The 23,024-nt window shown below is 36.1% G+C and overlaps 1 protein-coding gene across 1 annotated transcript in view; it reads left to right on the top strand.

Moving 5' to 3' along the window:
- LOC150103656 (uncharacterized) overlaps nucleotides 1-23,024 on the top strand; it is a 104,991-nt gene that overhangs the window by 25,257 nt on the left and 56,710 nt on the right. The window contains exon 2 of the mRNA XM_090397862.1: nucleotides 17,193-18,872. Within this exon, the coding sequence (XP_090253988.1) occupies nucleotides 17,193-18,872 (1,680 nt within the window). The remainder of the gene's footprint in view (nucleotides 1-17,192; nucleotides 18,873-23,024) is intronic.

The raw sequence follows: 23,024 nt of genomic DNA, 5'->3' as shown, positions 1-23,024 counted from the left end.
TCCCACCAACAGTCCTATTCTCAAAAATATCTTCTGAATTAATCTTATAGAAACCCTTCAGTAATTTGAATGTCTCAATCATATCAGCCCTTTTCTGCCTATCAACCAATTTTTGCAACCCACAAATCTTCAACCTGTTCTCATAAGGTTCATTCCATAGACCTGCTATCATCTTGGTCACTCGTCTCTATTGATCCTTTCCACCTCCTCTCCATCAAGAAGAAACCCTGGTGCGCATATCTGGGCACAGTAGTCTAGATGGGGTCTTATCAATGCTTGATATCATACCTCACCTTGAACTCATTCACAGTCATAGCACCCACAACAGACTATTAAAGTATTTTTCAGGAACCAAGTGATTTGATGATCTGATTTAGCCACTTTTGCAATGTGTCCCCTAAACTTCAACTCCCTATCCACCAACACTCCCAAATCCTTGACCTCATCAATCTCCTGAAGTACGGTTCCACCAATGTGATATGCTGCTGCTAATCTTTTCACCCCAAAATGCATAACCTTACGCTTTGCCACATTAAATCGACATCCATTTTCCTTAGCCCAGTCCTCCAAACAATCCAAATCATCCTGCAAAATTCTGACATCCTGTGCACTCACAATTGCTCTACCCAACTTTGCATCATCAGTAAACAAGTGAATACTTTCTCTTAGATCCTTTCCTATATTGTTAATGAACAAATTGAAAAGTAGTCGTCCAAGAACAGAACCCTGTGGCACACCACTAGTCACAAGCCATCTTTTGGACTCTACTCCTTAATAAACCACTCTCTAATATCTCTCCATCAACCACCCTCCTATCCATCTCACCAACCCTATATCCATCGCCATAAGCTGCACTTTACTGATTAGGGCTCCATGTGGTATCCTGTCAAAGGCCTTTAGCAAGGGTCAGTAGAATCACTGTAAACCCATTACCCTTATCCAGTTCAGCCATCGCTGTGTTATAAAATGTGAGCAAGTTACTGAAGCATGATCTACCCTTCACAAAACCATGTTGTCCCCTACAGTATCTCATTTTCATCTATCCAATCCTGTATTTTTCTCTTGACTAATTTCTCCAAGACCTTGACAACGATTCCTGATATGCTAATCGGTCGGTAATTTACAACAGCAGTCTTGGAACCTCCTTTATGCAGTGGATAAAGGAGGTTCCAAGACTGCTCCTATTTTCCCCCCTTTCCATCCCCTCGGGACTAACCCAGACCGAGACTCAAATTAAACAAAATGATCAAGGGTACTGACAATTCTTTAGATGCTTCATGTATGACACAAGCTGGTATACCATCCAATCCCAGGGATGTATTGACATCGAGGTTTTGTAATAGACTACTCATCTCCACTTCATTCACCACAATTCCCATATAATCTATTGGTTCATTCATTCCTGCAATATCACCACCTGGATGATATATTCTTGCAAAATGCCCGCTCAGTAATTCAACTATATCAACTGATTCAGTTACCTCCCTACCACCAGCATTCTTTAAAATCATTCTGCTGTATACATTTTTTCATTTACTTGCAACATATCGAAAAAACTGTTTGTGATTCTCTGTAGCCTGCATGGCTAATGTTCTTTCATAATCCATTTTTGCTTTTCTTACCACACTCGTTACCCTTTTGGCCTGCGCTTTGTACCGTTCGTGTGCCTGCCGGTCACCTTTCTCCTTAAATTCCGTCCATAGTTGTTTCTAATTTTGCAGGTCAAGATTAATGATGTTATTCATCCATTTAACCCCTACTTGATTTATTATTTGGACTCTAGGTATACAGTCAGCCATTGCCTCATGCCTTCCTAACTGCCTCCCATGCACTATCAACATCTAGCCCTTCCAGTTTTACATGCCATGGCACCGAACCAATCAAACTCCTAAGCTTGTCATACTTACCAGCCTGATAATTCCACATGTACCCTGTCTTAATTGTAAATTTCACACCTTTAGCCACCTCCCAAGTCAAGACCCTATGATCACTCTTACCATTTGGTGGCAATGTGGTCATATTCGTTTATAACACAGAGCCAAATTCTTAGATGTAATTACTAGGTCAAGCACTCTGACCCCTAATATTTTCCATTACATGCTGTCGCAGATAGTTATCCCTTAATAATCGCATAAAATTCAATTCCTTCCTCCCATGTGTCCTCTTCTCCTTCCAATCAGTGTTACCATAGTTGAAATCACCCATAATAATTACCCTCCTTCCACTCATTTCTTCTATTTGCTTATGCATACTATCTCCATCATCTATTCCATCACCTGGTCTATAGCAGCACCCAACTGTATATTTTGTTCTGCTAGTTTCAATCTCACACCAAATAGCCTCAAATGTGCTCTTTTCTCTGTCGTGTAGTTCCACTTCTATTCTCCTTGGCTGTAGCTCATCAGCTATCATCATAACGTTCCTCTCCTATTTTATTCTCACTCCTGAACACACCATACCCCTTACATTCAATCCCACTAGCTATATCATCTTCTGTCAGCCATGTTTCACTAATGCTAATAACCTGTGGCAACCAAGGCCAAAAATTCTTCCTTCTTGTTCCTAATACTTCTGGCATTAGTATACATGAATTGCAGAAGCCCATTTGTCCCATCCCTATTTTGATGCCTTATACTAACTATCCCATTCCGATTCGTAGTCTTTCGTACTCGCTTGGGCATATTACACACATTCATACACTCAACTGTCTCCCTAAAGTCTGCATATCTTACACCCCTCCCCTTAATAACTCTAGTTTCCCTGATTCTGCACTTCCACTACATTCGACAACACCTTTTCAAGTCTCCATACACCAAATCCATTCAAATGTAAACTATCCATCTTATATAAATCCTTTTGCCCATCGAACTCACTCCACACATCCATAAATTCCACACCACTTGTCCTACATAATTCATGCATAAAGTCATTTGCAATTATAGCCCTCCTTCTATACTTCACTGTCATACTGTGGCAACAGACTCACCATCCTAACTCTCTCACTCTTCTCTTTTGCTACCTCAAGCAATTCCTTCACATCCTCACTCATAGCCATTTTGTCTCCTTTCAAATCATTTGTACATGCTACCACTATCAATTCTTTCACCCGCTGCTTTTGCATTCTAATTGACTCGCTTACATCGTTAATGTTCGCACCAGGTTGGTACGATTTTGTTAAACTCTCACTAACACACCTCTTACTAAGGAATCTCCATACAACACTCGCTCTTTCATTTTGTTTACACTCTGATGTAAATTTTTTTGTATAGATAACATGCACGTTATCTATTGAAAAATAAGGTAAATAGAATTTATTACTCCTATATATTTCTCAATATGTCATGAACTTCTTTCAGGGAGAAGACAGAAAAACTGGTAACAACGTTTAACTTCTGAATACAAGAACGAGTCATACAGCATGTGCATAACTTATATGCACATTGACAAAATATAGATAGGCATACTGTTCCATTCCAGCTGTATCTAAATGTACTTTTCTGCTCAAGACATTGCTTCTCACCTGTACAAGTGCTGACACACTGTAATGAATTTCAAATCTACCCAACCTTGGATTTCTGCTCACATATAAGCGCCTCCGTAGTGCAATTGGAAGAATGACGGTACATTGCGCCCTTCGATTGGAATAAGCCTAAGTTCGATTCTCGTCATGACGAGAGGAATCTTTATGTGGAATTTTTCAAATTGAAGGTGAGTTAGCCGATCTCATATGGAGGTTGCAGGGTTTTTCATCTTGCATACAGACAAATCGGCCTTTCAGAACACACGCAATTTATTGACAAAAAAAACTAGTCGTGGTGGTGGTGGACAGTAGATGGCGTTGATGGAGATGATTGGTAGGTAGTAGAGGTTTGGTGTAGTGGTTGAGACAGTTGTATAGTAGGTATCCTCCCGCGATGAGCCTTCGGACTCCTCGGAGGTGTCACGAATAATAATAATATACTCCAGATCTTCTTAACAATATTTGATATCTAGAGAAGTGTAGCCTGATTAATTGATGAACCTTCTCATTCAGATTCACTCTAGTCTCTCTCTCGTAAATGTTTTTTTTCTGCCTTTCCTCATTCTCTTTTCTCCCAAAGATCACAACCTGCAACTGTTTTAGCAAATAAAAATATTTATGAAACTAATTATCTGTCCTAAGTCATTTTTCCATTTTATTAACATGAGTTGAACAGTAATCAACTCTTCTAAAATAAGTTTTTTTTTTTTTTTTTTTTGCTACACAATTCTATAATATATGACAGATTGTTTCTGATCCACTTCATCCTACTGATCACCAGTTCTATTTGCATCATTTGAATATTAATTTGTCATGTGAAATGTATCTATAAATTACCTGTTTATACGAAGGTGGTCTGAAAAATTCTCGGCCTAACAATGAAAAAATGAATTTATAATTTCAAAATTATTTTTATTTTTCAACGTAATCTCCCTTGAGACTAATACATTTATTCCAGCGATGCTCCAGCGCTATCATCCCGTCCCTGTAGCAGTTCTCAGTAAGATCTGCAAAATACCCCTCTACAACTGCAATGACCTCTTGATTCAAAGAAAAATGCTGACCAGCAAAGAAGAGTTTTAGTTTTGAGAAGAGATAGAAGTCAGAGGAAGCCAAATCTGGGGGATAGGGTGGATGTTCCAACAATTCATAGTGCAGATCTCTTAATTTTTCCCATTGCCACCTTTTTTTTCCCACCTTTGTGGCAGGTGCATTGTCCTGATGATAGATGAATTTTTTTTCTTCTGCAAACCAGGTCTTTTCTGACGAATTTTTTCATCTAGTCTGGTTAAAAGATCAGAATTATATTCCCCTGGTTATTATTTTACCCTTTTCAAGATAATTAAGAAACAATGTTTTTACCATCCCAAAACACCGATGCCATGACTTTTCCTACTGATGGAACAGACTTTGTCCTCTTTGGTGCTGAATAATTGGCTTCTGTCCACTGTTTTGATTGCTGTTTGGATTCTGATGTGTAATGGTGAATCCAAGTCTCATCCATAGTAATAAATTGACACATAAAATCAGTTTTATTCTTTTTAAAACACTCCGAGCACTGTTCAGAGTTTTCATGCGAGTGCTTTTTTTGATCGCCTATGAGCAAGTGCAGCACCCATCTTGCACAAAGCTTTTTCATTTGCAATTCTTCATGCAAAATATATCCTACAATTTATAGTGACCAGATTATCCAAGGACCAATGTTGGACATGTTCCACTGGTTGCATATCTTTTGTTTCCTGCTTTGCAGGTTTGCCTTCCCTCCAAGGACCAATGGTGGACACGTTCCACTGGTTGCATAACTTTTGTTTCCTGCTTTGCAGGTTTGCCTTCCCTCCAGGCATATATATTCCAAAATTGCTGTATTTCTTCTTATCCCAACAGAAACATAATCATACCTTTTCAATAAAACATTCTGCTTTTATTCTTTTTATTATTACTAATTAATAATATTTTTACTGCTAAACTATCAAGAAATTTTTATTTAAATTCTCGGTAATGGATGCAAAAGTAAATATTCCAAAAAAACTTATTTATTTTATTTATACAATGAATAGATATTTATTAAAAGCAACTTTTATTTAAATTCTTAATAATATATGCAAAAGTAAATATCACACAAAGCTTATTTTTCAGAAGAATGAATTCTTTTCAATAATTCATCATCCTCTGATATTTCACTGATAAAATCTTCACAGGAATCAACCATATTATATTTCACAATAAGAATGGCCTTTATTGTCTCAAGTTTTAATTGTGTTTTCTCTGCAGTCCATAATTTATTCACAACTGAAAATACTCTTTAAAAGTTTGACATGTAATCAAAAAATAATTTTACATGAAAAAGTTCTTCAGAATTAACAACTAATATATGTTCGTAGTTTAATCTTTCTGTTATGGTGAATAAAATATTTCAAATGCTGTATGTTTTGCTGTACACATAGTAATGCTGTACATCTGGTCACATAATCCTACATGTTCTTTTGAAATGCCTAAGCTCTCAGCAGTTTCATGCACATTGACTCACAGGTCATCAAATATTATATCGTGCACTTGATCAATGATTTCTGGTGTTGTTAACCTTTTTGGACATCCTTCATGTGGATCTTCTTTAAAGCTGGTATGGCCACATTTAAACTCGACAGCCCATTTTTTAATTGTCGAAAACGAAGGAGAAGAGTGCCTATAAACTTTTATGAACTTCGAATGAATTTCTTTTGGCATTAAACCTTCTTTTACAAAGAATTTTATAACCACATGATACTCAATTTTATCCATTTCAAGGGATATAGACACTTTTGCTTCAGATAGCTGTATAAAACAAACTACTTGATAGAATGACTTGTAATTGGATGCTTATGAAAGATGTACCAACTTAGAATAAAAAAATCTTAGCGTTGCCCTCTATGGTCATGTCCGAGAATGTTCCAGACCACCCTCACACATTGTTATAGGAAAATCTTAATGCAAATGCATTAATATATCCTCTCGTCATTATTTATGGATATTATTACCTAATGCCTCCAAGGAGTCTTTGGACTCATCGAGGGAGGGCACCTACTCTACAACTCTTCATCTCCACATAATCCACCAAATACATCAAACAGCCACTACCATTAACTACTTTAACACCATCTATTGCCCACCCCCACCACTAGTATTTTTTGTCTGTAAATTGCATATATCCTCAAGGCCAATTTGTCTGTATGCAGGATGAAAAACCAGAGTTTCCAGTACAAAAACTCTGCTACCTCCAAATGAGACTGGCTGCCTCAAATCGAAAATTTGAGGCAGCCAATCTCACCTCAAATTGAAAACATCCTTATAAAGATTCTTCTCATCATGACGATAATCGAACTTAGTCCTTTTCCAATTCAACTGGCATAATACCATTGTTCTTCCAATTGTACGTCAGAGGAATTTCTTAATAAAAAATGAAATAGAAGTAAGCAAGTAAGCATAAATTTTGTTCATAAGCAAATTTTTTTAAGTTGTTTTACTTGTTGTCAGAGCTTTGTTTTTGAATCAGAGTTCTCCATGAATGTGATGTTAACTAGTCATAAAATCCAAAATAAAATAAAGCATAGTATTTGGTAATAAAAGCTCTAAATGGCAGAAAAATATTACCTTTCACATCTGTCCACCCAAAAAACTTTAGGCAAAGTATAAACTTATGTTCACATTGTTGGAAGTTTTTCCACTTGGTTATACTGTAAATTAAAGATACCAAGTAATTACTGCATTTTTCCTTGTATAAGGTGATACGTTTTTCTAAAATTTTTAGACCAAAAATCGTCTTATACATGGTGTGTTTGGGTTTGTGTGTAGGGGTTAACTGGTTGAGAGACCCATAACTGCATGGCGAAACTGCCGGTATCTTGTCTTCGCAAACAGGCTTCTGTGAAATCACTAGCCTTTGTTAACTCTGTCGATTGATGTCATTAATGGCTGATTCTGAATAAACCAACCAGAACTCTGAAAGCATTCATGCTTCTGCAACTCGGTGGCAGGATAAGTTCATGCATTAACAATGTTGACCACTAGCCCATAAAAATGTCCGAAAATAAAAAACGATTGTCATATTCTTCAAAATTCAAATTGACTGTCATCAATTATGCAAAAGAACATGGAAATAAAGCTTCAGAGAGACAGTTTGGACCTCCTCCCACTGAGTGTATGATTAGACAGTGGACAAAACAGGAAGAACAACTACTCAAGATGCCAAAAAAGAAGATTACCTTAAGAGGAAAACCAGCAAAATGGTTTTCTCTAGATAATTCTAGATGGTTCTCCTAGATGAGTCTTTGATTCCATGGGGTGGTCTTGGGTAATAATAATAAATGGCCAAACTTGTAGGAGAGGCTTAAGACTTGGATTATGGAGCAATGCCAGAATGGGATATGTGTGTGTCAACCAAGCTTATTCAATATGAGGTAAAAAGGTTTGCAAGAGAAATGAACATTGTTGATTTCACAGGAAAGGCAAAATGGTGCTTCAACTTCACGAGGAGAGAATGGTTGGACATGAGAACACGAACCAAGTTAGCCCAGAAAATGCATCTTAGTATGTATCTTAAAAATATTACCTAATTACTAAATATACTTTGAATATTTAAAAAAATATCAAATGTGTTCTGTTTTATGTTTAAAATATTGATTTCTTAATTTTGGGTTTGAAAAATTAGGGTACGTCTTATATATGGGAGGGGTGTCTTATGCATGAAAAAAAAATACGGTATATACAGATAACCCTCGTATAATGCAGATGTTAGGTTCCGCAGAAATGCTGCATTATATAAATCGTGTTATGCGAATCTCAGATCACAGAAAAAGTAAGGTTATGTTCCGAAATCGTTTTTTTTTTTTTTTATAATTATATAAAAAACAGTGACATATCCAACAAAAAATATATTTTTATTTGATTCAGGTAATTCATGTTAGTTAAGAAAGCATATAAACTATGAAACAAATACATAGTATAAAAGTTACAAATTGTACTTAAACTTCATTGCACATAATGTATAAATGTTTTAGGCAAAATAAAATAGTGAGTTATGTATTAATTACATATTTTAATCTTTCATAGCATGAGGATTGGTTAATAAACACTGGTTTTGTCATGTAATCACCTGATGCATTACTACAAAACAGTAGAATAATTCTATCTTTGGAAACTTTGAATCCAGGAGCTGATCTTTTATTTTTCGAAATATAGGTGTGTTTTTTGCACTTTTTTCCAATATAACCTCGTTAGTTTTTCCCTTTCGTTGCAGTTTGTGGCCATTACTATAAAAATAATTTTTTACACAAAAAAGCAAGCATTACATATTGTATGTAACTCACCAGAAAATAAAGTGCTCAGCTTGAGATGAACACACTTATGACTTTTAATGCACTTTCCTGGCAGAAACGAGGACAATTTTAAACAATAAACATTTTATACGACTAGCAATTGAGGTATATGCATGCTAAAGGGTATTTCCCCTAATATAAATTCGCTACTTATAATTACATGCGGGATACAGGCAGACACAAATTTCATGAAGATAAAATTTGATTTTTAAGTCGCGCGGTGAAAAACATATGAAAAGATAGAGTTACTACAATTTGTAGACTGTGTTTTTATCGGAACCGTGTTCAACAAGGGTTACTACAATTTTAGACTGCGTTATATCGATACCACGTTGTATAAGTACCGCGTTATACGAGGGTTACCTGTACTTGGTTTAATCCTTTATCCAAATGTAAGCAAACAAGTTTACGCCTGAACTATTTTCAGGACTGGGGCAACTCGTATAAAGAAGCTAATGACTTCACATCACTTGTCTTAGTATCCCATAATGCAATATCTCCTTGCAGACATTTATAATGCTATGTATTATGGGAAGGGTCACTATCCAGACTGGTTTCAACCTTTATTGAGGTCTAATCAGTGGGAACCAGACTCAGAAGTTAAAAGAAGCTAATGACTTCACATCACTTGCCTTAGTATCCCATAAGGCAAATGATGTGAAGTCATTAGCTTCTTTATATGAGTTGTCCCAGTCCTGAAAATAGTTCAGCTGCAAACTTGTTTGTTTACACTTGGATAAAGAATAGAACTAAGTATATAATGTAGAAAGTATTTTACCTTGGGTATAATAAATGTTAAAGATACCAAGCTATTTTAAACCTGGTTTTACTCCATTTCCCAAGTAAGCAAACAGACAAACAAGTCAAGTTTGTGGCCTGCAAGTGTTTCAAGTCTAGCTGACCCTGCACGTAGTATAAGACCAAGGTAACTCATGGTAAAAGTAGAAAAAGCTCTGATCACTAATCTTAATATTTACCCTTAATGCAAAGCACATCTCCTGGAGGAGATGTATGATGCTTTGTATTAAAGGCAAGGGGACCACTACCCAGACCGGTTTCAACCTTTATTGAGGTCTCATCAGTGGGAGCCAGGCTAGAAATACCAAGATTTTAGTAATACAGAGCTTATAAGAATTTTACCAGAACAAGTTACCATAAGGTATGGTATGGTAACTTGTTCTGGTAAAATATTTATAAGCTTTGTATTACTAAAATCTTGGTATTTCTAGCCTGGCTCCCACTGATGAGACCTCAATAAAGGTCGAAACCGGTCTGGTAGTGGCCCCTTGCCTTTAATACAAAGAATCATACATCTCCTCTAGGAGATGTGCTTTGCATTAAGGGTAAATATTAAGAGATGATGTGATCAGAGCTTTTTCTACTTTTACCATGAGTTACCTTGGTCTTGCATTACATGCAGGGTCAGCTAGACTTGCAACACTTGCAGGTGCAAACTTGACTTGTTTGTCTGTTTGCTTACTTGGGAAATGGAGTAAAACCAGGTTTAAAATAGCTTGGTATCTTTAACAAATAAGTATATAATGTTTTGGTATCTTTAATTTACAGTATAACCAAGTGGAAAAACTTCCAACAACTTTCTCTAATCCAGAGTATTGTAATAATAAGTTGTGACACCTTTTGGTACTCGTATATGAAGATATGACTTCTGCATTACTTCAACCTTAGTATCACCTCTGGGTATGGCTCCCGCTGAAGACCACAATAAAAGTCGAATCCAGTCTGGGTAGTAACCCTTCCCATAATACATAACATTATACATGTCTGCAAGGAGATATGCTTTGCATTATGGAATACTAAGACAAGTGATGTGAAGTCATTAGCTTCTTTATGTGAGTTGCCCAAGTTCAGGCACAAATTTGTTTGCTTACACTTGGATAAAGGATTAAACCAAGAATATAATTTCTTGGCATCTTTAATTTAATTCGTCTGTAAGGTGATCATGTGGTTCTGACATTGGTTCTATATATTATGCAGGTCCTGCATAAGACATGAGAAACCTTTTTAATAGCTTTTCAGTTGAAAGTGAGTTAAATGGCATTATTGACCTTAATGGTAAGATTTTTCATCCCACAAAAACAGACAAAACCACCGACTTTTATTGAGTTCTCCAGCATTGTGTCCCTCATTTTCAGTCCCTTCTCCACCATACCCTCTACACTCCTGCTTCTCACGATGTTGCTTTCACGAGGATGAAATATCCTGATAAACTGTTCATTGATTACTTTAACTGCATCAGTTACCAGTCTACTATTGTCATCAATTAACATCTTCCTATATTCATTCTGCTTGCCACGTATTGAAAGAATTCACTAGGATTTTACTTGGTTTGATTGGCTAATTCTTCTGATGTTGCACTTTTGATGTTGACAGAAGATGATTTAGTGATCGAAATGGAATACAGGAGATATAACATTTTTCAAGACTTAGGATGCAGCTGTTCAGAAATCATCAGTAATTCCCCTCCCTCCCCATCCTTTCTGTATTCTTGAAAAGCAGTAGTGATAGTTTTGAGGTTGTTTGATGAGAGATTCAAGTGAGTAGGAATATTGGATATTTAGTTGTATATCACAAAATGTAGAGGGAGACAATTCCATCTGCCCAAAATGTTGAGACAAATGGAATCGTCTCCCTCTACAGCAGATGGGATTGGTGAGTTACAGGTAGGTGATATTATTATTACGTGACACCTCCAGGGAGTCCAAAGACTCATCAAGGGAGGGCACCCACTCCAAATATATGAAAAGTATAATAGATGACTAACTATGAAATCATTGATTGGAAAGGTGAAACGGTGTGGGCAAGGAAAATGAGTTCCCTGAATTACTTAGTAAAATGTGGAGGAGACAGCACAAGAGACATAAGTCTTGGATAGTATTAGTATCTCATATGGTGATAATAAACAAGTTATCATGATACCACCAGTTAAGGTAAGGTGATCATATAGTTCTGACATTGGAGGTGGTCAAGCAGGTGCAAGATTCAGTGAAGAAAAGATGTACAGACCTACTGCAAAGCAGAAGACTATGACAAATTCTGGAAACAGATTGCTGATCTACCATTTTATATAAATTGAAGATGCCAAGAAATTATATTCTTGGTTTAATCCTTTATCCAAGCAAGCAAATTGAATTGGATTTAAACGGTATTGATGAGAACACAGATTGATAAGAAAATAACTATTTATTAACTTAAAAGCTAATATTTCACTGGTATTATATCCAGCATCTTCAGAGCACACAAACAAAGTTTGTTACAAATGCGAGACAACCACAATTCGGTGTAACAGTGGGGCTAGTGTAAGTAATTGCAGTGTGCAACACAAGACTAAAGTCCTAATATGGCACCATCTAAGTTAAAAAAAAAAATAATAAATAAATAAAAAATATAGTAGTCCAAATAGTAGTCCTTGAAAGTTTTGAAAAATAGTATTCCAAAGTTTGAAAAAAATAAAATAAAAATAAATATTAATTTGGTCTTAGGATGACTGTCTCCCAAATCTTTGGTAGATTTATACAGCCATACTTGTTAAGGTTTGGAGTATGTTTTAATGCTTCTATTGATTCCAGGAACAACCTCTCTGACTTGTAAAAGCTTCTTTGCAGTACTTTTGTTTTTTTCCAATTGATCCTGTGTGCTGGGGTATCCAAAGCATAGTCTGCCAGACCTGACTTGTCATAACGAAACTGCCGGATATATTTTTTTGTGTTCACTGAGGCAGATGTCCACAGTTCTTCCTGTCTGTCCGTAGTAGGATCGATGACAAGAACAGGGCACTTCATAGACTCCTGGATGTGATAAAGGAGTGAATCTGGCCTTAGGTGAACGGATGAGAGTTCCCAATTTCACATAAGGTTTAAATACAGTGCGCAGTTTGTGTTTGTTAAGCACCCTAGATATCTTTTCAGATGTGCCTTTAATGTACGGGATGGTGATAGTTTTGTTGTAGTCTCGTGTGGTAGATAGTGTGGGGGGGGGGATTTCTGGGTAGCATTTAGTATTTTATCTATCTTATGGGGATTATAGCCATTGGTTAGGAAGGTGTGGCGCAAGTCAGAAAGTTCAGCAGCGAGAGCAATGTCATTGTAACAGATTGCCCCAGCTCTATGGGTTACTGTTTTTAAGATACCATATTGTTGAGAAGGGTGATGGTGTGATTGTTCGTGTAAATATCTCACTGTATGTGTGGGGTTTTCTATAAACCGAAAATGATAAGGAACCTTCTGGAAGACGTGATCAGTGTGTCCAGGAAGTGTAGGCAGTCATTGGCTTCTAGTTCCATTGTAAAGTGGATTTTAGGATGCCCCCTGTTTAGATGCATTAAAAATGTATTCACGTTAAAACACCCAGAATATATGGAGCTCCAAAAATCCACAAACAAGGTACACCTTTACGCCCTATTGTAGATAGTATAAACAGTCCTACATATAAACTAGCTAAACATTTAGCCAAACTACTAGCCACTTGCACAAACAATTCTCCCTGTTTTGTTAAAAATTCTACCTGCCTAAAAAGTATTTTAGAAAACTACACCTTAAATTGTTCAGACCTAATGGTGAGTTTTGATATCACCTCATTATTCACTAATGTACCATTGACTGAAACACTTAACTTACTAAATTCAAAATTTCCCTATGATATATTTCAGCTATTTAAATTCACAGTACAGGCAGGTTATTTTAGATGGAAAGGGAAAATATACAAACAATTAGATGGGACAGCTATGGGATCCCCCCTTTCTTCCCCCTTAGCCAACTTCTGCATAGAACATCTGGAAAAGCTATCAACACAGCCACTCTCAAACCTGATCTCTGGCTACGCTATGTTGATGATGTGTTTGCTATTTGGCCACATGGCCCAGACACATTGAATACATTTTTAATGCATCTAAATAGCCAGCACCCAAAAATCCACTTTACAATGGAACTAGAAGCCAATGACTGCCTGCCCTTCTTCCTGGACACACTGATCACACATCTTCCAGAAGGTTCCTTATCATTTTCAGTTTATAGAAAACCCACACATACAGGGGTGATATTTACACAAGCAATCACACCATCACCCTTCTCAACAATATGGTATCTTAAAAACACTAACCCATAGAGCTAGAGCAATCTGTTCCAATGACATTGCTCTCGCTGCTGAACTTTCTCACTTGCGCCACACCTTCCTAACCAATGGCTATAATCCCCATAAGATAGATAAAATACTAAATGCTACCCAGAAATCCCCCCCCCCCCACTATCTACCACAGGAGACTACAACAAAACTCTCACTATCCTGTCCATTAAAGGCACATCTGAAAAGATATCTAGGGTGCTTAACAAACACCAACTTCGCACTGTATTTAAACTTTATGTGAAATTGGGAACTCTCATCCGTTCACCTAAGGCCAAATTCACTCCTTTATCACATCCAGGAGTCTATGAAGTGTCGTGTTCTTGTCATTGATCGTACTACGGACAGAACGGAAGAACTATGGACATCTGCCTCAGTGAACACAAAAAATATATCCGTCAGTTTCGTTATGGCAAGTGTGGTCTGGCAGACCATGCTTTGGATACCCCAGCACACAGGATCAATTGGAAGAAAACAAAATTACTGTACAGAAGCTTCTACAAGTCAGAGAGGTTGTTCCTGCAACAGAAGCATTAAAACATACTCCAAACCTTAACAAGTATGGCTGTATACATCTACCAAAGATTTGGGAGACAGTCATCCTAAGAACAAATTAATATTTATTTTATTTTTTTCAAACTTTGGAATACTATTTTTTAAAACTTTCAAGGACTACTGTTTTTTTTTTTTTTTTTAATTTTTTTTATATATATAACTTAGGTGGTGCCGTATGAGGACTTTAGTCTTGTGTTGCACACTGCAATTACTTATACTAGCCCCACTGTTACACCAAATTGTGGTTGTCTCGCATTTGTAACACCTTTGTTTGTGTGCTCTGAAGATGCTGGATATAATACCAGTGAAATATTAGCTTTTAAGTTAATAAATATTATTTTCATATCAATCTGTGTTCACATCAATTCCGTTTAAATTCAATTCAACATGTGTGACGAACACATAAGCCTATCTACTCGTCTAAGCAAGCAAAGTTTGAACGTGAAGTAACTTCATGACTGGGCAACTCGTACACAGAGGCTAATGACTTCATATCACTTGCCTTAGTATCCCATAATGGAAAGCACATATCTTTATGGAGATGTATAATGCTATGCATTATGGGAAGGTTCACTACTCAGACTGGTTTCGACCTTTATTGAGGTCTAATCAGTAGGAACCAGACTCGGAAGTGATACCAAGGTTTAAGTAATGTGAAGGAAAGTTGAAGTAATTTGATAAAGGATTAAACTAAGTAGATAATTTCTTGACATCTTTAATTTATAGTACACCAAGTGGAAAACCTTTCAACATCTATTTATAATCCAGAGTATTTTAGTAATAAGGTGTGACAACCTTGTACTATTTGTACTTCTGGAAATATGACTTCTACTTGTTATCACTTCTGGTTCTGGCTCCCACTGATGAGACCTCAAGAAAGGTCGAAACCAGTTTGGGTAGTGGCCCTTTTCATAACTCATAGCATTATACATGTCTGTAAGGATATGTGCATTGCATTATGGGATACTAAGGCAATTGATATGAAGTCATTAGCCCCTATATATAAGTAGCCCAGTCGTGAAGGGAATTTACTTGCAAGTGCCTTGCACTTGGATAAAGGATGAAACCAAGAATATAATTGGAAAATTCTTGGCATCTTTAATTTATAGTATAATTAAGTGGAAAAATCTTTCAGCAACTACCATTTTATAATCAAATACAGGGGAAGGAGATCAGTAGTACAGGTACTTTGTTCGAGATCACTTTTTGATGGGAATGTCAAACTATATTTTTAAACTAAGTTGAAATGGATGAATCATGAAATTAAATTATGCAAGTGCTACAGAAGAAGAGGATGTTATGAAGATGGTATATAGAAGAGGTATTCATCAGCAGCACAAGGAGAACAAGTAACAAGAAGAAATAGATACCTAGATATCACATGGGCAAACTCAGCTGATGATATATGGCGCTGATCAAGCAACATCTAGATTTCCATTCCCAGATTTTATTGTATAGATATCCGAATGATAAGAAAATAGAGAACGGTGACGAAGACTTAATTGTTATTATTGTTATTAAGACTGTCTTATGACACTGGATGTTGAGTATGTGGATAGTTTGAAGGAATATGTTTTGCAGAGTCTGGTGCATATGATTTAGACATCTTGTTTGATTTGGAGAGTACCAGATGTATTAGAAATATGGGTGGTAAGTTCATCAGTTTAAGCTTGGATGATAAGAAAACATCAAGAGTGTAGGTGACCATCTGTAGAACGTTATTGGATATTGAATATTAATATTATATTGCACATTTCACCATGCTGCCAGCAAACACTTGCACATAATAAACCCAATACAGAAAGATTAGTGCAAGTTTGTTCTAAGGAAGCAATTAATATCACTAATACTCAAGTGTAATTCTGCTGCATGCATCACTGACACAGACAAATATATAGTTTGGTCTTCACATAAAGTGATAACTATTATTATCCAATATTAAAAAAAATTAAAATATCTGCATCTTTTTTTTTCATAGTCATAAATATTGAGTTCATAAAAATTGGTTCATTCAAAAGTTGTTTCATGTAGACAGACTACATGAAACCATGGTGCCATTTGCTTAAACACGCACACAAAAGAAATCTTTTCATAATCTAGGAAATATTACAGAATGTCTTTTCCATGTCTGTAATTGTTATTATCTGTTAAAAAACATTACTGAAAGAAGGTTATATTGCAACCAAACTCTATTGCTTTTTCTTTCATTTCTGATAATCTTTTGTATAGCAATCTACTGTTTATCTGACCCTTCAGTCATCAGAACAGCAAGTTCAGATAATTGAAGTACTTTTACATGGTGCTCTATGAAGAATTCGTTTGACATGCAAGGATCAGTTAATTGAAAGGTCGTTGTTTTGAAAGTTGGGTAAATGGTAGACTACTGTATTATATATTGCTTTGGGAAAAATCTCTTCATCAGTATCATTAATGGTTGTCTTATATGTGTGGTTTTTATACAAAAATAAACCTACAATACATTCATGTGGTAAATTTTTACTTTTATGGAAATAATTTTAAATGTGTACTTTGTATAAATGTTAGAATACTTCAGAATGCTAACTTTTTTTTTAATGCATTGAGTCATTAAACTACTATATATGTATTCAATCATATGTTTTCTTTTCTAGCTCTTAACATCTATATTCAAATATGTATGTGTATCTGACAGGCTATCGGCTAGCCTTGTCTGTCGTCAGTGGTATTATGCATCTTTGGATTCTAATTTTCAACGTGAAATAATTGTAGTTCTTCATTATGAAGCATCAGAAGCATTGAATATTTTTAAAAATAGTACAAGATTTCTTTCTCATCTGGTATTAAAAGAAGTAGATATACAATCAGATTGTATTGAAATATGGAAAAATATTGGCTCTAGGCTTTTGAGACTTGATATCCATAGCTGTGATATATCAGAAAGAGTTTTTATTCAAGTACTAATGGAATGCAAAATGCTCGAATCACTTAGTATTAATGGCTGCAATGGTCTCTTTATATCTGGCACCCTTTTAGAAAAACCTTCTGACACTCAGGGATTGGAGAATTCATTACAAAGTGTAAAAGATTTAAGTTTAGCTTGCAATAGATATTTATCAGATGCACTGTTCAACAGGCTAGTACGACTCTTTCCAAATCTTGAAAAGTTATCATTAGCCAGTTGTCAGATATCTTTTCATCCTGGAATATTTAAAAGGTTTTATCCTAAAGGAAACGACGTGCCTTCAGGTTCAGTATTTACTTTTCAAAATATAATGAGATTTATTGAATGCTATGCTACAAAACTGAAGTGTTTAAACTTTAGTCGCACACTTATTGATAATCGGGCACTTAGCACATTAGTCACATTAAGTGGTTTAAGTCTAGAAGAACTTTATTTGGTTTCTTGTGAACAACTATCCAATGCTGGAGTTGCCTTGTTGTGTGAACACCAACCAAAATTAAAAGTTTTGGATCTTAGTATGGTATACAAACTAACTGATGAGTCAGTTCTTACTATATGTGATAGTTTAAAATGTTTGCAAGAACTAAGTCTCAGGAGATGTCACAATCTAACAAACTATGGGATTGGCTCGCTTCCTAGTCTGTTATATTTAGAAAAGCTTGATTTATCCTCTTGTGAAAAAATAAGTCCAGAAGGTTTCACTGAAGCATTATGCAATGTTTCACATCCTAAGCTGAAGCATCTGAATCTTAGCTACTGTAATTTATCAGATGGTGTAGTTTTAGGATTAGTTCAACATCTCCCTTTCCTGACTCATCTTGACTTGAGCTCTTGCCGAGCACTAAGTGATAAAAGTTTACATGCAATTACGTGTCATCTGTTGTTATTAAAAAGTCTTAAATTAGCATGGTGTATTGATATTACAGATCGTGGACTTACTGGGGGAAGAGGAGGACTTTCAGAGGCTTCTGGAAGAAAAATAATTTTGCATTCAACAAGTAGTGCCTTGCATCATAGTCCTTCATTTTCATCAAACCAAATTGTTACATCTCATATTAATAACTGCCAGCAGCATTCAGAAGAGAGATTGTCAAATATGTTTGGAACCAGTGAAAATGATCAGACTAATTTTCAGACTATAACTCAAGTAGATAACATTGTCCCTGCCATCTCAAACATTAAAGGTCTTCTAGAGCTTGATTTGTGTGGTTGTGTTGGGATAGGAGATGTTGGCTTAAAAACTATTTGGTTTTTGGAATTGCAGTATCTTAATCTCAGTTTATGCCAGAATATCACGGATGAGGGATTGATGATGATTGGTCAACATAATCCCAGCCTAGAGACTCTCATTCTTAGTCAGTGTCACCAAGTAAGTATTGATACTTGTGCCACATGTTTGCCACATTATTGTAATACATAATTTTATCATAAATTTTCTCTTTTATATGTTTATGTTAATTTAAAGTGCATATCAGCTATATGTAGGTTCACATATTGACCATTTACTGAGGTTGTTTCTTCTAACTACCTGTTAACATCTGTATTCAGTTAAAACGGGTGTCTGATAGTATAAGAAATTTCTGAAAAGTAAGGTAACACATTTTTTTTTCTTAATAATGGTGAAAGGGAATGAGATAAAACACAGTGAAAAGATAGGCCCATGATGTTCAAAAAGACTGCCATTGCAGTGTGGTGCTACTGTTACTTGGAAGCTAATTTCAGTTGCAAGATGGCAGCTACTGTACAAGTGTGGTCCAAACACTTGTACAGTAGCTGCCATCTTCATGAACAGATGTCCATGAAGTTATTCGTTTTTTGCAAGCAAAAGGGGCTTCACCAAGTGACATTCACCGTAAACTGGTTGCTGTGTATGGCATAAAGGTGATATCAAAGAAGCAGGTGTATTTTTGGTGCAGTGAATTTAAAGTGGCCCATGGTGACATTGAAGATTGACATCAGGCAGGCAGGCCTTCATCAAGCAAGACAAAAGACAACATTTCGTGCATAAGGTCATCATTCTTGAAGCCTGGTGAGTGAAACTGTGTGAAATCACACAAGTGATGAATTTCGAAAGGTATGGTCCCACTGGCTTTCCCGGCAATTGTCGGAGGAACACAAGGCAACACATGAGGATGTGTCTGGAGAATCTATTGCAATACAGTGACAAAAGTGAGGATTTTCTCTTTGCCTAGTCACAGGAAATGAAACATGGGTTTATCACTTTATCCTGGAGAGCAATCAAGATTCCATGATCTGGAAACATCCTCATGATTGCCATGGTGTTCTATTGGTGGACTTCTTGCCAAATGGAGGAACAATCAATGCAGAGCTTTACTGTAGAACGTTAGACAAACTGAAATCCAACATTCAATGCAAATGACCAGCACTCCTGACAAGCGATATTATTTTGGTGTAGGACAACACTACTCCACACATTTCACATACCACTTGTGAGTTGTTGCACTGTAATCATCAGGAAATTTGTCCCCCCCCCCCAATCCAAATACAGCCCAGACTTAGTGCGCCTTCAGATTTCCATTTATTCGGGCCTTCAAGAAGCATCTTTCTAGAAGGTATTTCACTACAGAAGAGGAAGTTCATCAGGCAACAATGTTGGTTTCTGGTGTGGGCAGATTTCTTCAGTACTGGTATTGATACACTGATCTATCATTGAGAGAGAGTGCATTTCTTGGTCTATAATTTCAACTTCCTATTAATCAACATCCTCAAGAGAAAAAATGTGTTACCTTACTTTTCAGAAACCCACATATTAATGATACTTGTCATCATAATGGCTTTGAATGGATTAAGCTTATTATTTAATCTCCATTTATAGTGCAGGTTAATCAGGAGATTAAAAAAATAATTGAAAGCTAAGATAAACCAGATGACCTCACAAGCAAATATTTTACCAAATATTTTGCTGACTTGGTTGGCCGAGTGGGTAGCGCATCTGCTCTCCAGCCAAAAGGCTGTGGGTTTGAATCCTGCCATTGGCATGGATATTTGTGATTGTCTGTTAAAATACTAGTGACGGTGGTGGGCAGTAGATGGCATTCGTGTAGATGATGCAGTTCTCTGTGGTTGGTGGATTGAGTGGTGGAGGCAGAGTTGTAGAGCAAGTGTCCTCCCTCGATAAGTCCTTGGACTCCTGTGAGGTGTCACATAATAATAATAATCTCAAGCATGAAATACTCATTTAAGTTAAGGGATATTACATCCCATATTGTTTCTTATTCTGTATAAAGTTCTATATAACTATATAAAGAATAGTGATCGGAGCTTGCTCCACCTATGAGTTGCCTCAGTTTGCACTACCAAATGGGTCAGGTGTTGCACTATCCAGGTATTTGCTTACGCTAGGAATCACCGAACTTTATATAGTTTCTATATTCAGCATGAAACTCTTTGAGTTTCTTATTCGGCTAAGAAACAATATGAGATGTAATATCCATTAACTTAAATAAGGTCATGTCGCCGAATTGAAGCCTTTGGCTCTTCATATAATTAGTAATGAAATAATCATTTTAAGCATAATTTTAAAACTAAATATTTTAGAAAAGGAAATATAATTTGAGTATTCTGGGCAAATAAGCAGTCACAGAGTTGATAAATGACTCATTCTTTCATTTATTTAATTTTATTTCATTTTGTAATTCAATTCCAGGAAGATACCATTATGTTGGAAACTTTTTTGGGCATTTGTGAATAACACATTACTCAAGAAAAAAGGTTTACGCTGTTGATAATTAAGGACCATCTCAACAAAATTTAACATTTTAAAATCTAAATGATGGTGAAATAGTCTGTATTTTGTTTACTGTTAAACTTTAAGAGATTAAGAAGTTAATCTTATATCATGATATGCTTGATTTTGAATAAATTGAATATATAAAAAATTATATTACTTGATAGCAGAGCCAGCTCAAGATTTGTTTTCTGTTCCAAGTAAAAGTTTTTGAAGTTTTGAAACTTCAAAATAAAAAAAAAATTGAAAATAGAAAATTTGTATTTCTTAAAATAAACAATCTTCTTACTAATATAGTCACTTTTTATTATTTTACTACACTCACAAAATTACAAATTTATTAAAAAGAAAAGTTCCTTATTATATTGACAGAATTTCTTCCTTGAAAATGTACCATCCAAAACATGCTTTTGCTTTGCTAGTGTCTGAAGCTGGCTGTGGTTAAAAGTGCATTACATTATTATTACCCAAGACTCCAATGGAGTCAAACTCATTGCAGGAAGTCTTTTGACATATACACAACTCTTCATGTTGTGCCTTAAATATATTCAAATTCTCTATAGACACTACGCTCTCAGGCAGCACATTCCAATCATTCAAAACTCTCCATTGAAAAAACCTGTCTCTCACACACTACTCATACTGCTTCCAGGGATGACTACATGTTCTTCCCCAGTCTCCCACCATATGTTGCTTTTTACTGTATTAATCCATTTATATCTTGGTCTTCTGGGTGCTTAAGGGTCAAAGCTGTATAACTGAAGGAGACCTCCACATAGCCTTTAAAGGAATGCAGAGAACCGACCAGGGCTTCTGACCTAATGTCCAATCCCCACCTTCTCATGATGCACCCTGTTGGGTATCTACTTTGATACTGAACGAACGAGGATGGGCTGGCAATTTGGGATTTAGCCGACCAAATTGTATTCTTATTGGTTAAACCAAAATAAAAAATGATGGTACAACATGACAAAATTTCATGCCGGCTGGGACGTCATCCAATTAAACAAGGCCCCCGTTGTTTTCGCCAGGGAACCAGGGCGAACAGCGAAAAGTCAGCTACTGGAAGAAATCTGAAAACAAACCCCAACTCAACATCACCAGAGTTAAAGATCGGTACTATCAACGTAAGAAGCCTGAATGGCAAAGAAATGGAGCTAGCTGAGGAATTAAATAAGTACCAGATCGACATAATAGGTGTGATTGAAACAAAAAAAGACCAAAACTGGTGAGATCTTTCTGAGCAATAAATACAAAATGTTATATTCAAGCAATGACAATCAAGGAAAAGGAGTAGCCATAGTAATCAACACAAAATACGAGGCTAATCTTCTTGAATGGCAGTCAGTCTCAAGTAGAGTAATGTGGGCAAATATGAGAATGGGGAACTGGACAAAGAGACTTATTTGTGCCTATGGTCCCACAGAAGGTTCTACTAAGGTAGAAATGGAGGAATTTTTTGAGGCTTTAGAGAAAGCAATTGACACAATGAGAAAGGAAAAGTTGGTCCTTGTTGGGGATCTAAATAGCAGAGTAGGAAATGATTGTGAGATATACAAAAAATATTTTGGGAAAATTTGGAGAAAAGAGCAAAGCTAATAATAATGGCAAATATCTGTTGGATTTCTGCTCAGGACATGGACTGGTTATTACTAACACCATGTTCCAACATAAAAATGTGCACAAATTCACATGTAGAGAAGAGGCAAGAAATAAGAAAAGTCTCATTGACTATGTTATTGTTGATAGTGATGTTTTCTCCCTGGTGCAGGA

This window comes from Typopeltis vanoorti, chromosome 9, assembly GCF_054136105.1.
Source record: "Typopeltis vanoorti isolate ZY-2024b chromosome 9, IOZ_Tvanoo_1.0, whole genome shotgun sequence".
NCBI lineage: Eukaryota > Metazoa > Arthropoda > Arachnida > Uropygi > Thelyphonidae > Typopeltis > Typopeltis vanoorti.
This window is presented reverse-complemented; position numbering and strand designations above follow the sequence as displayed.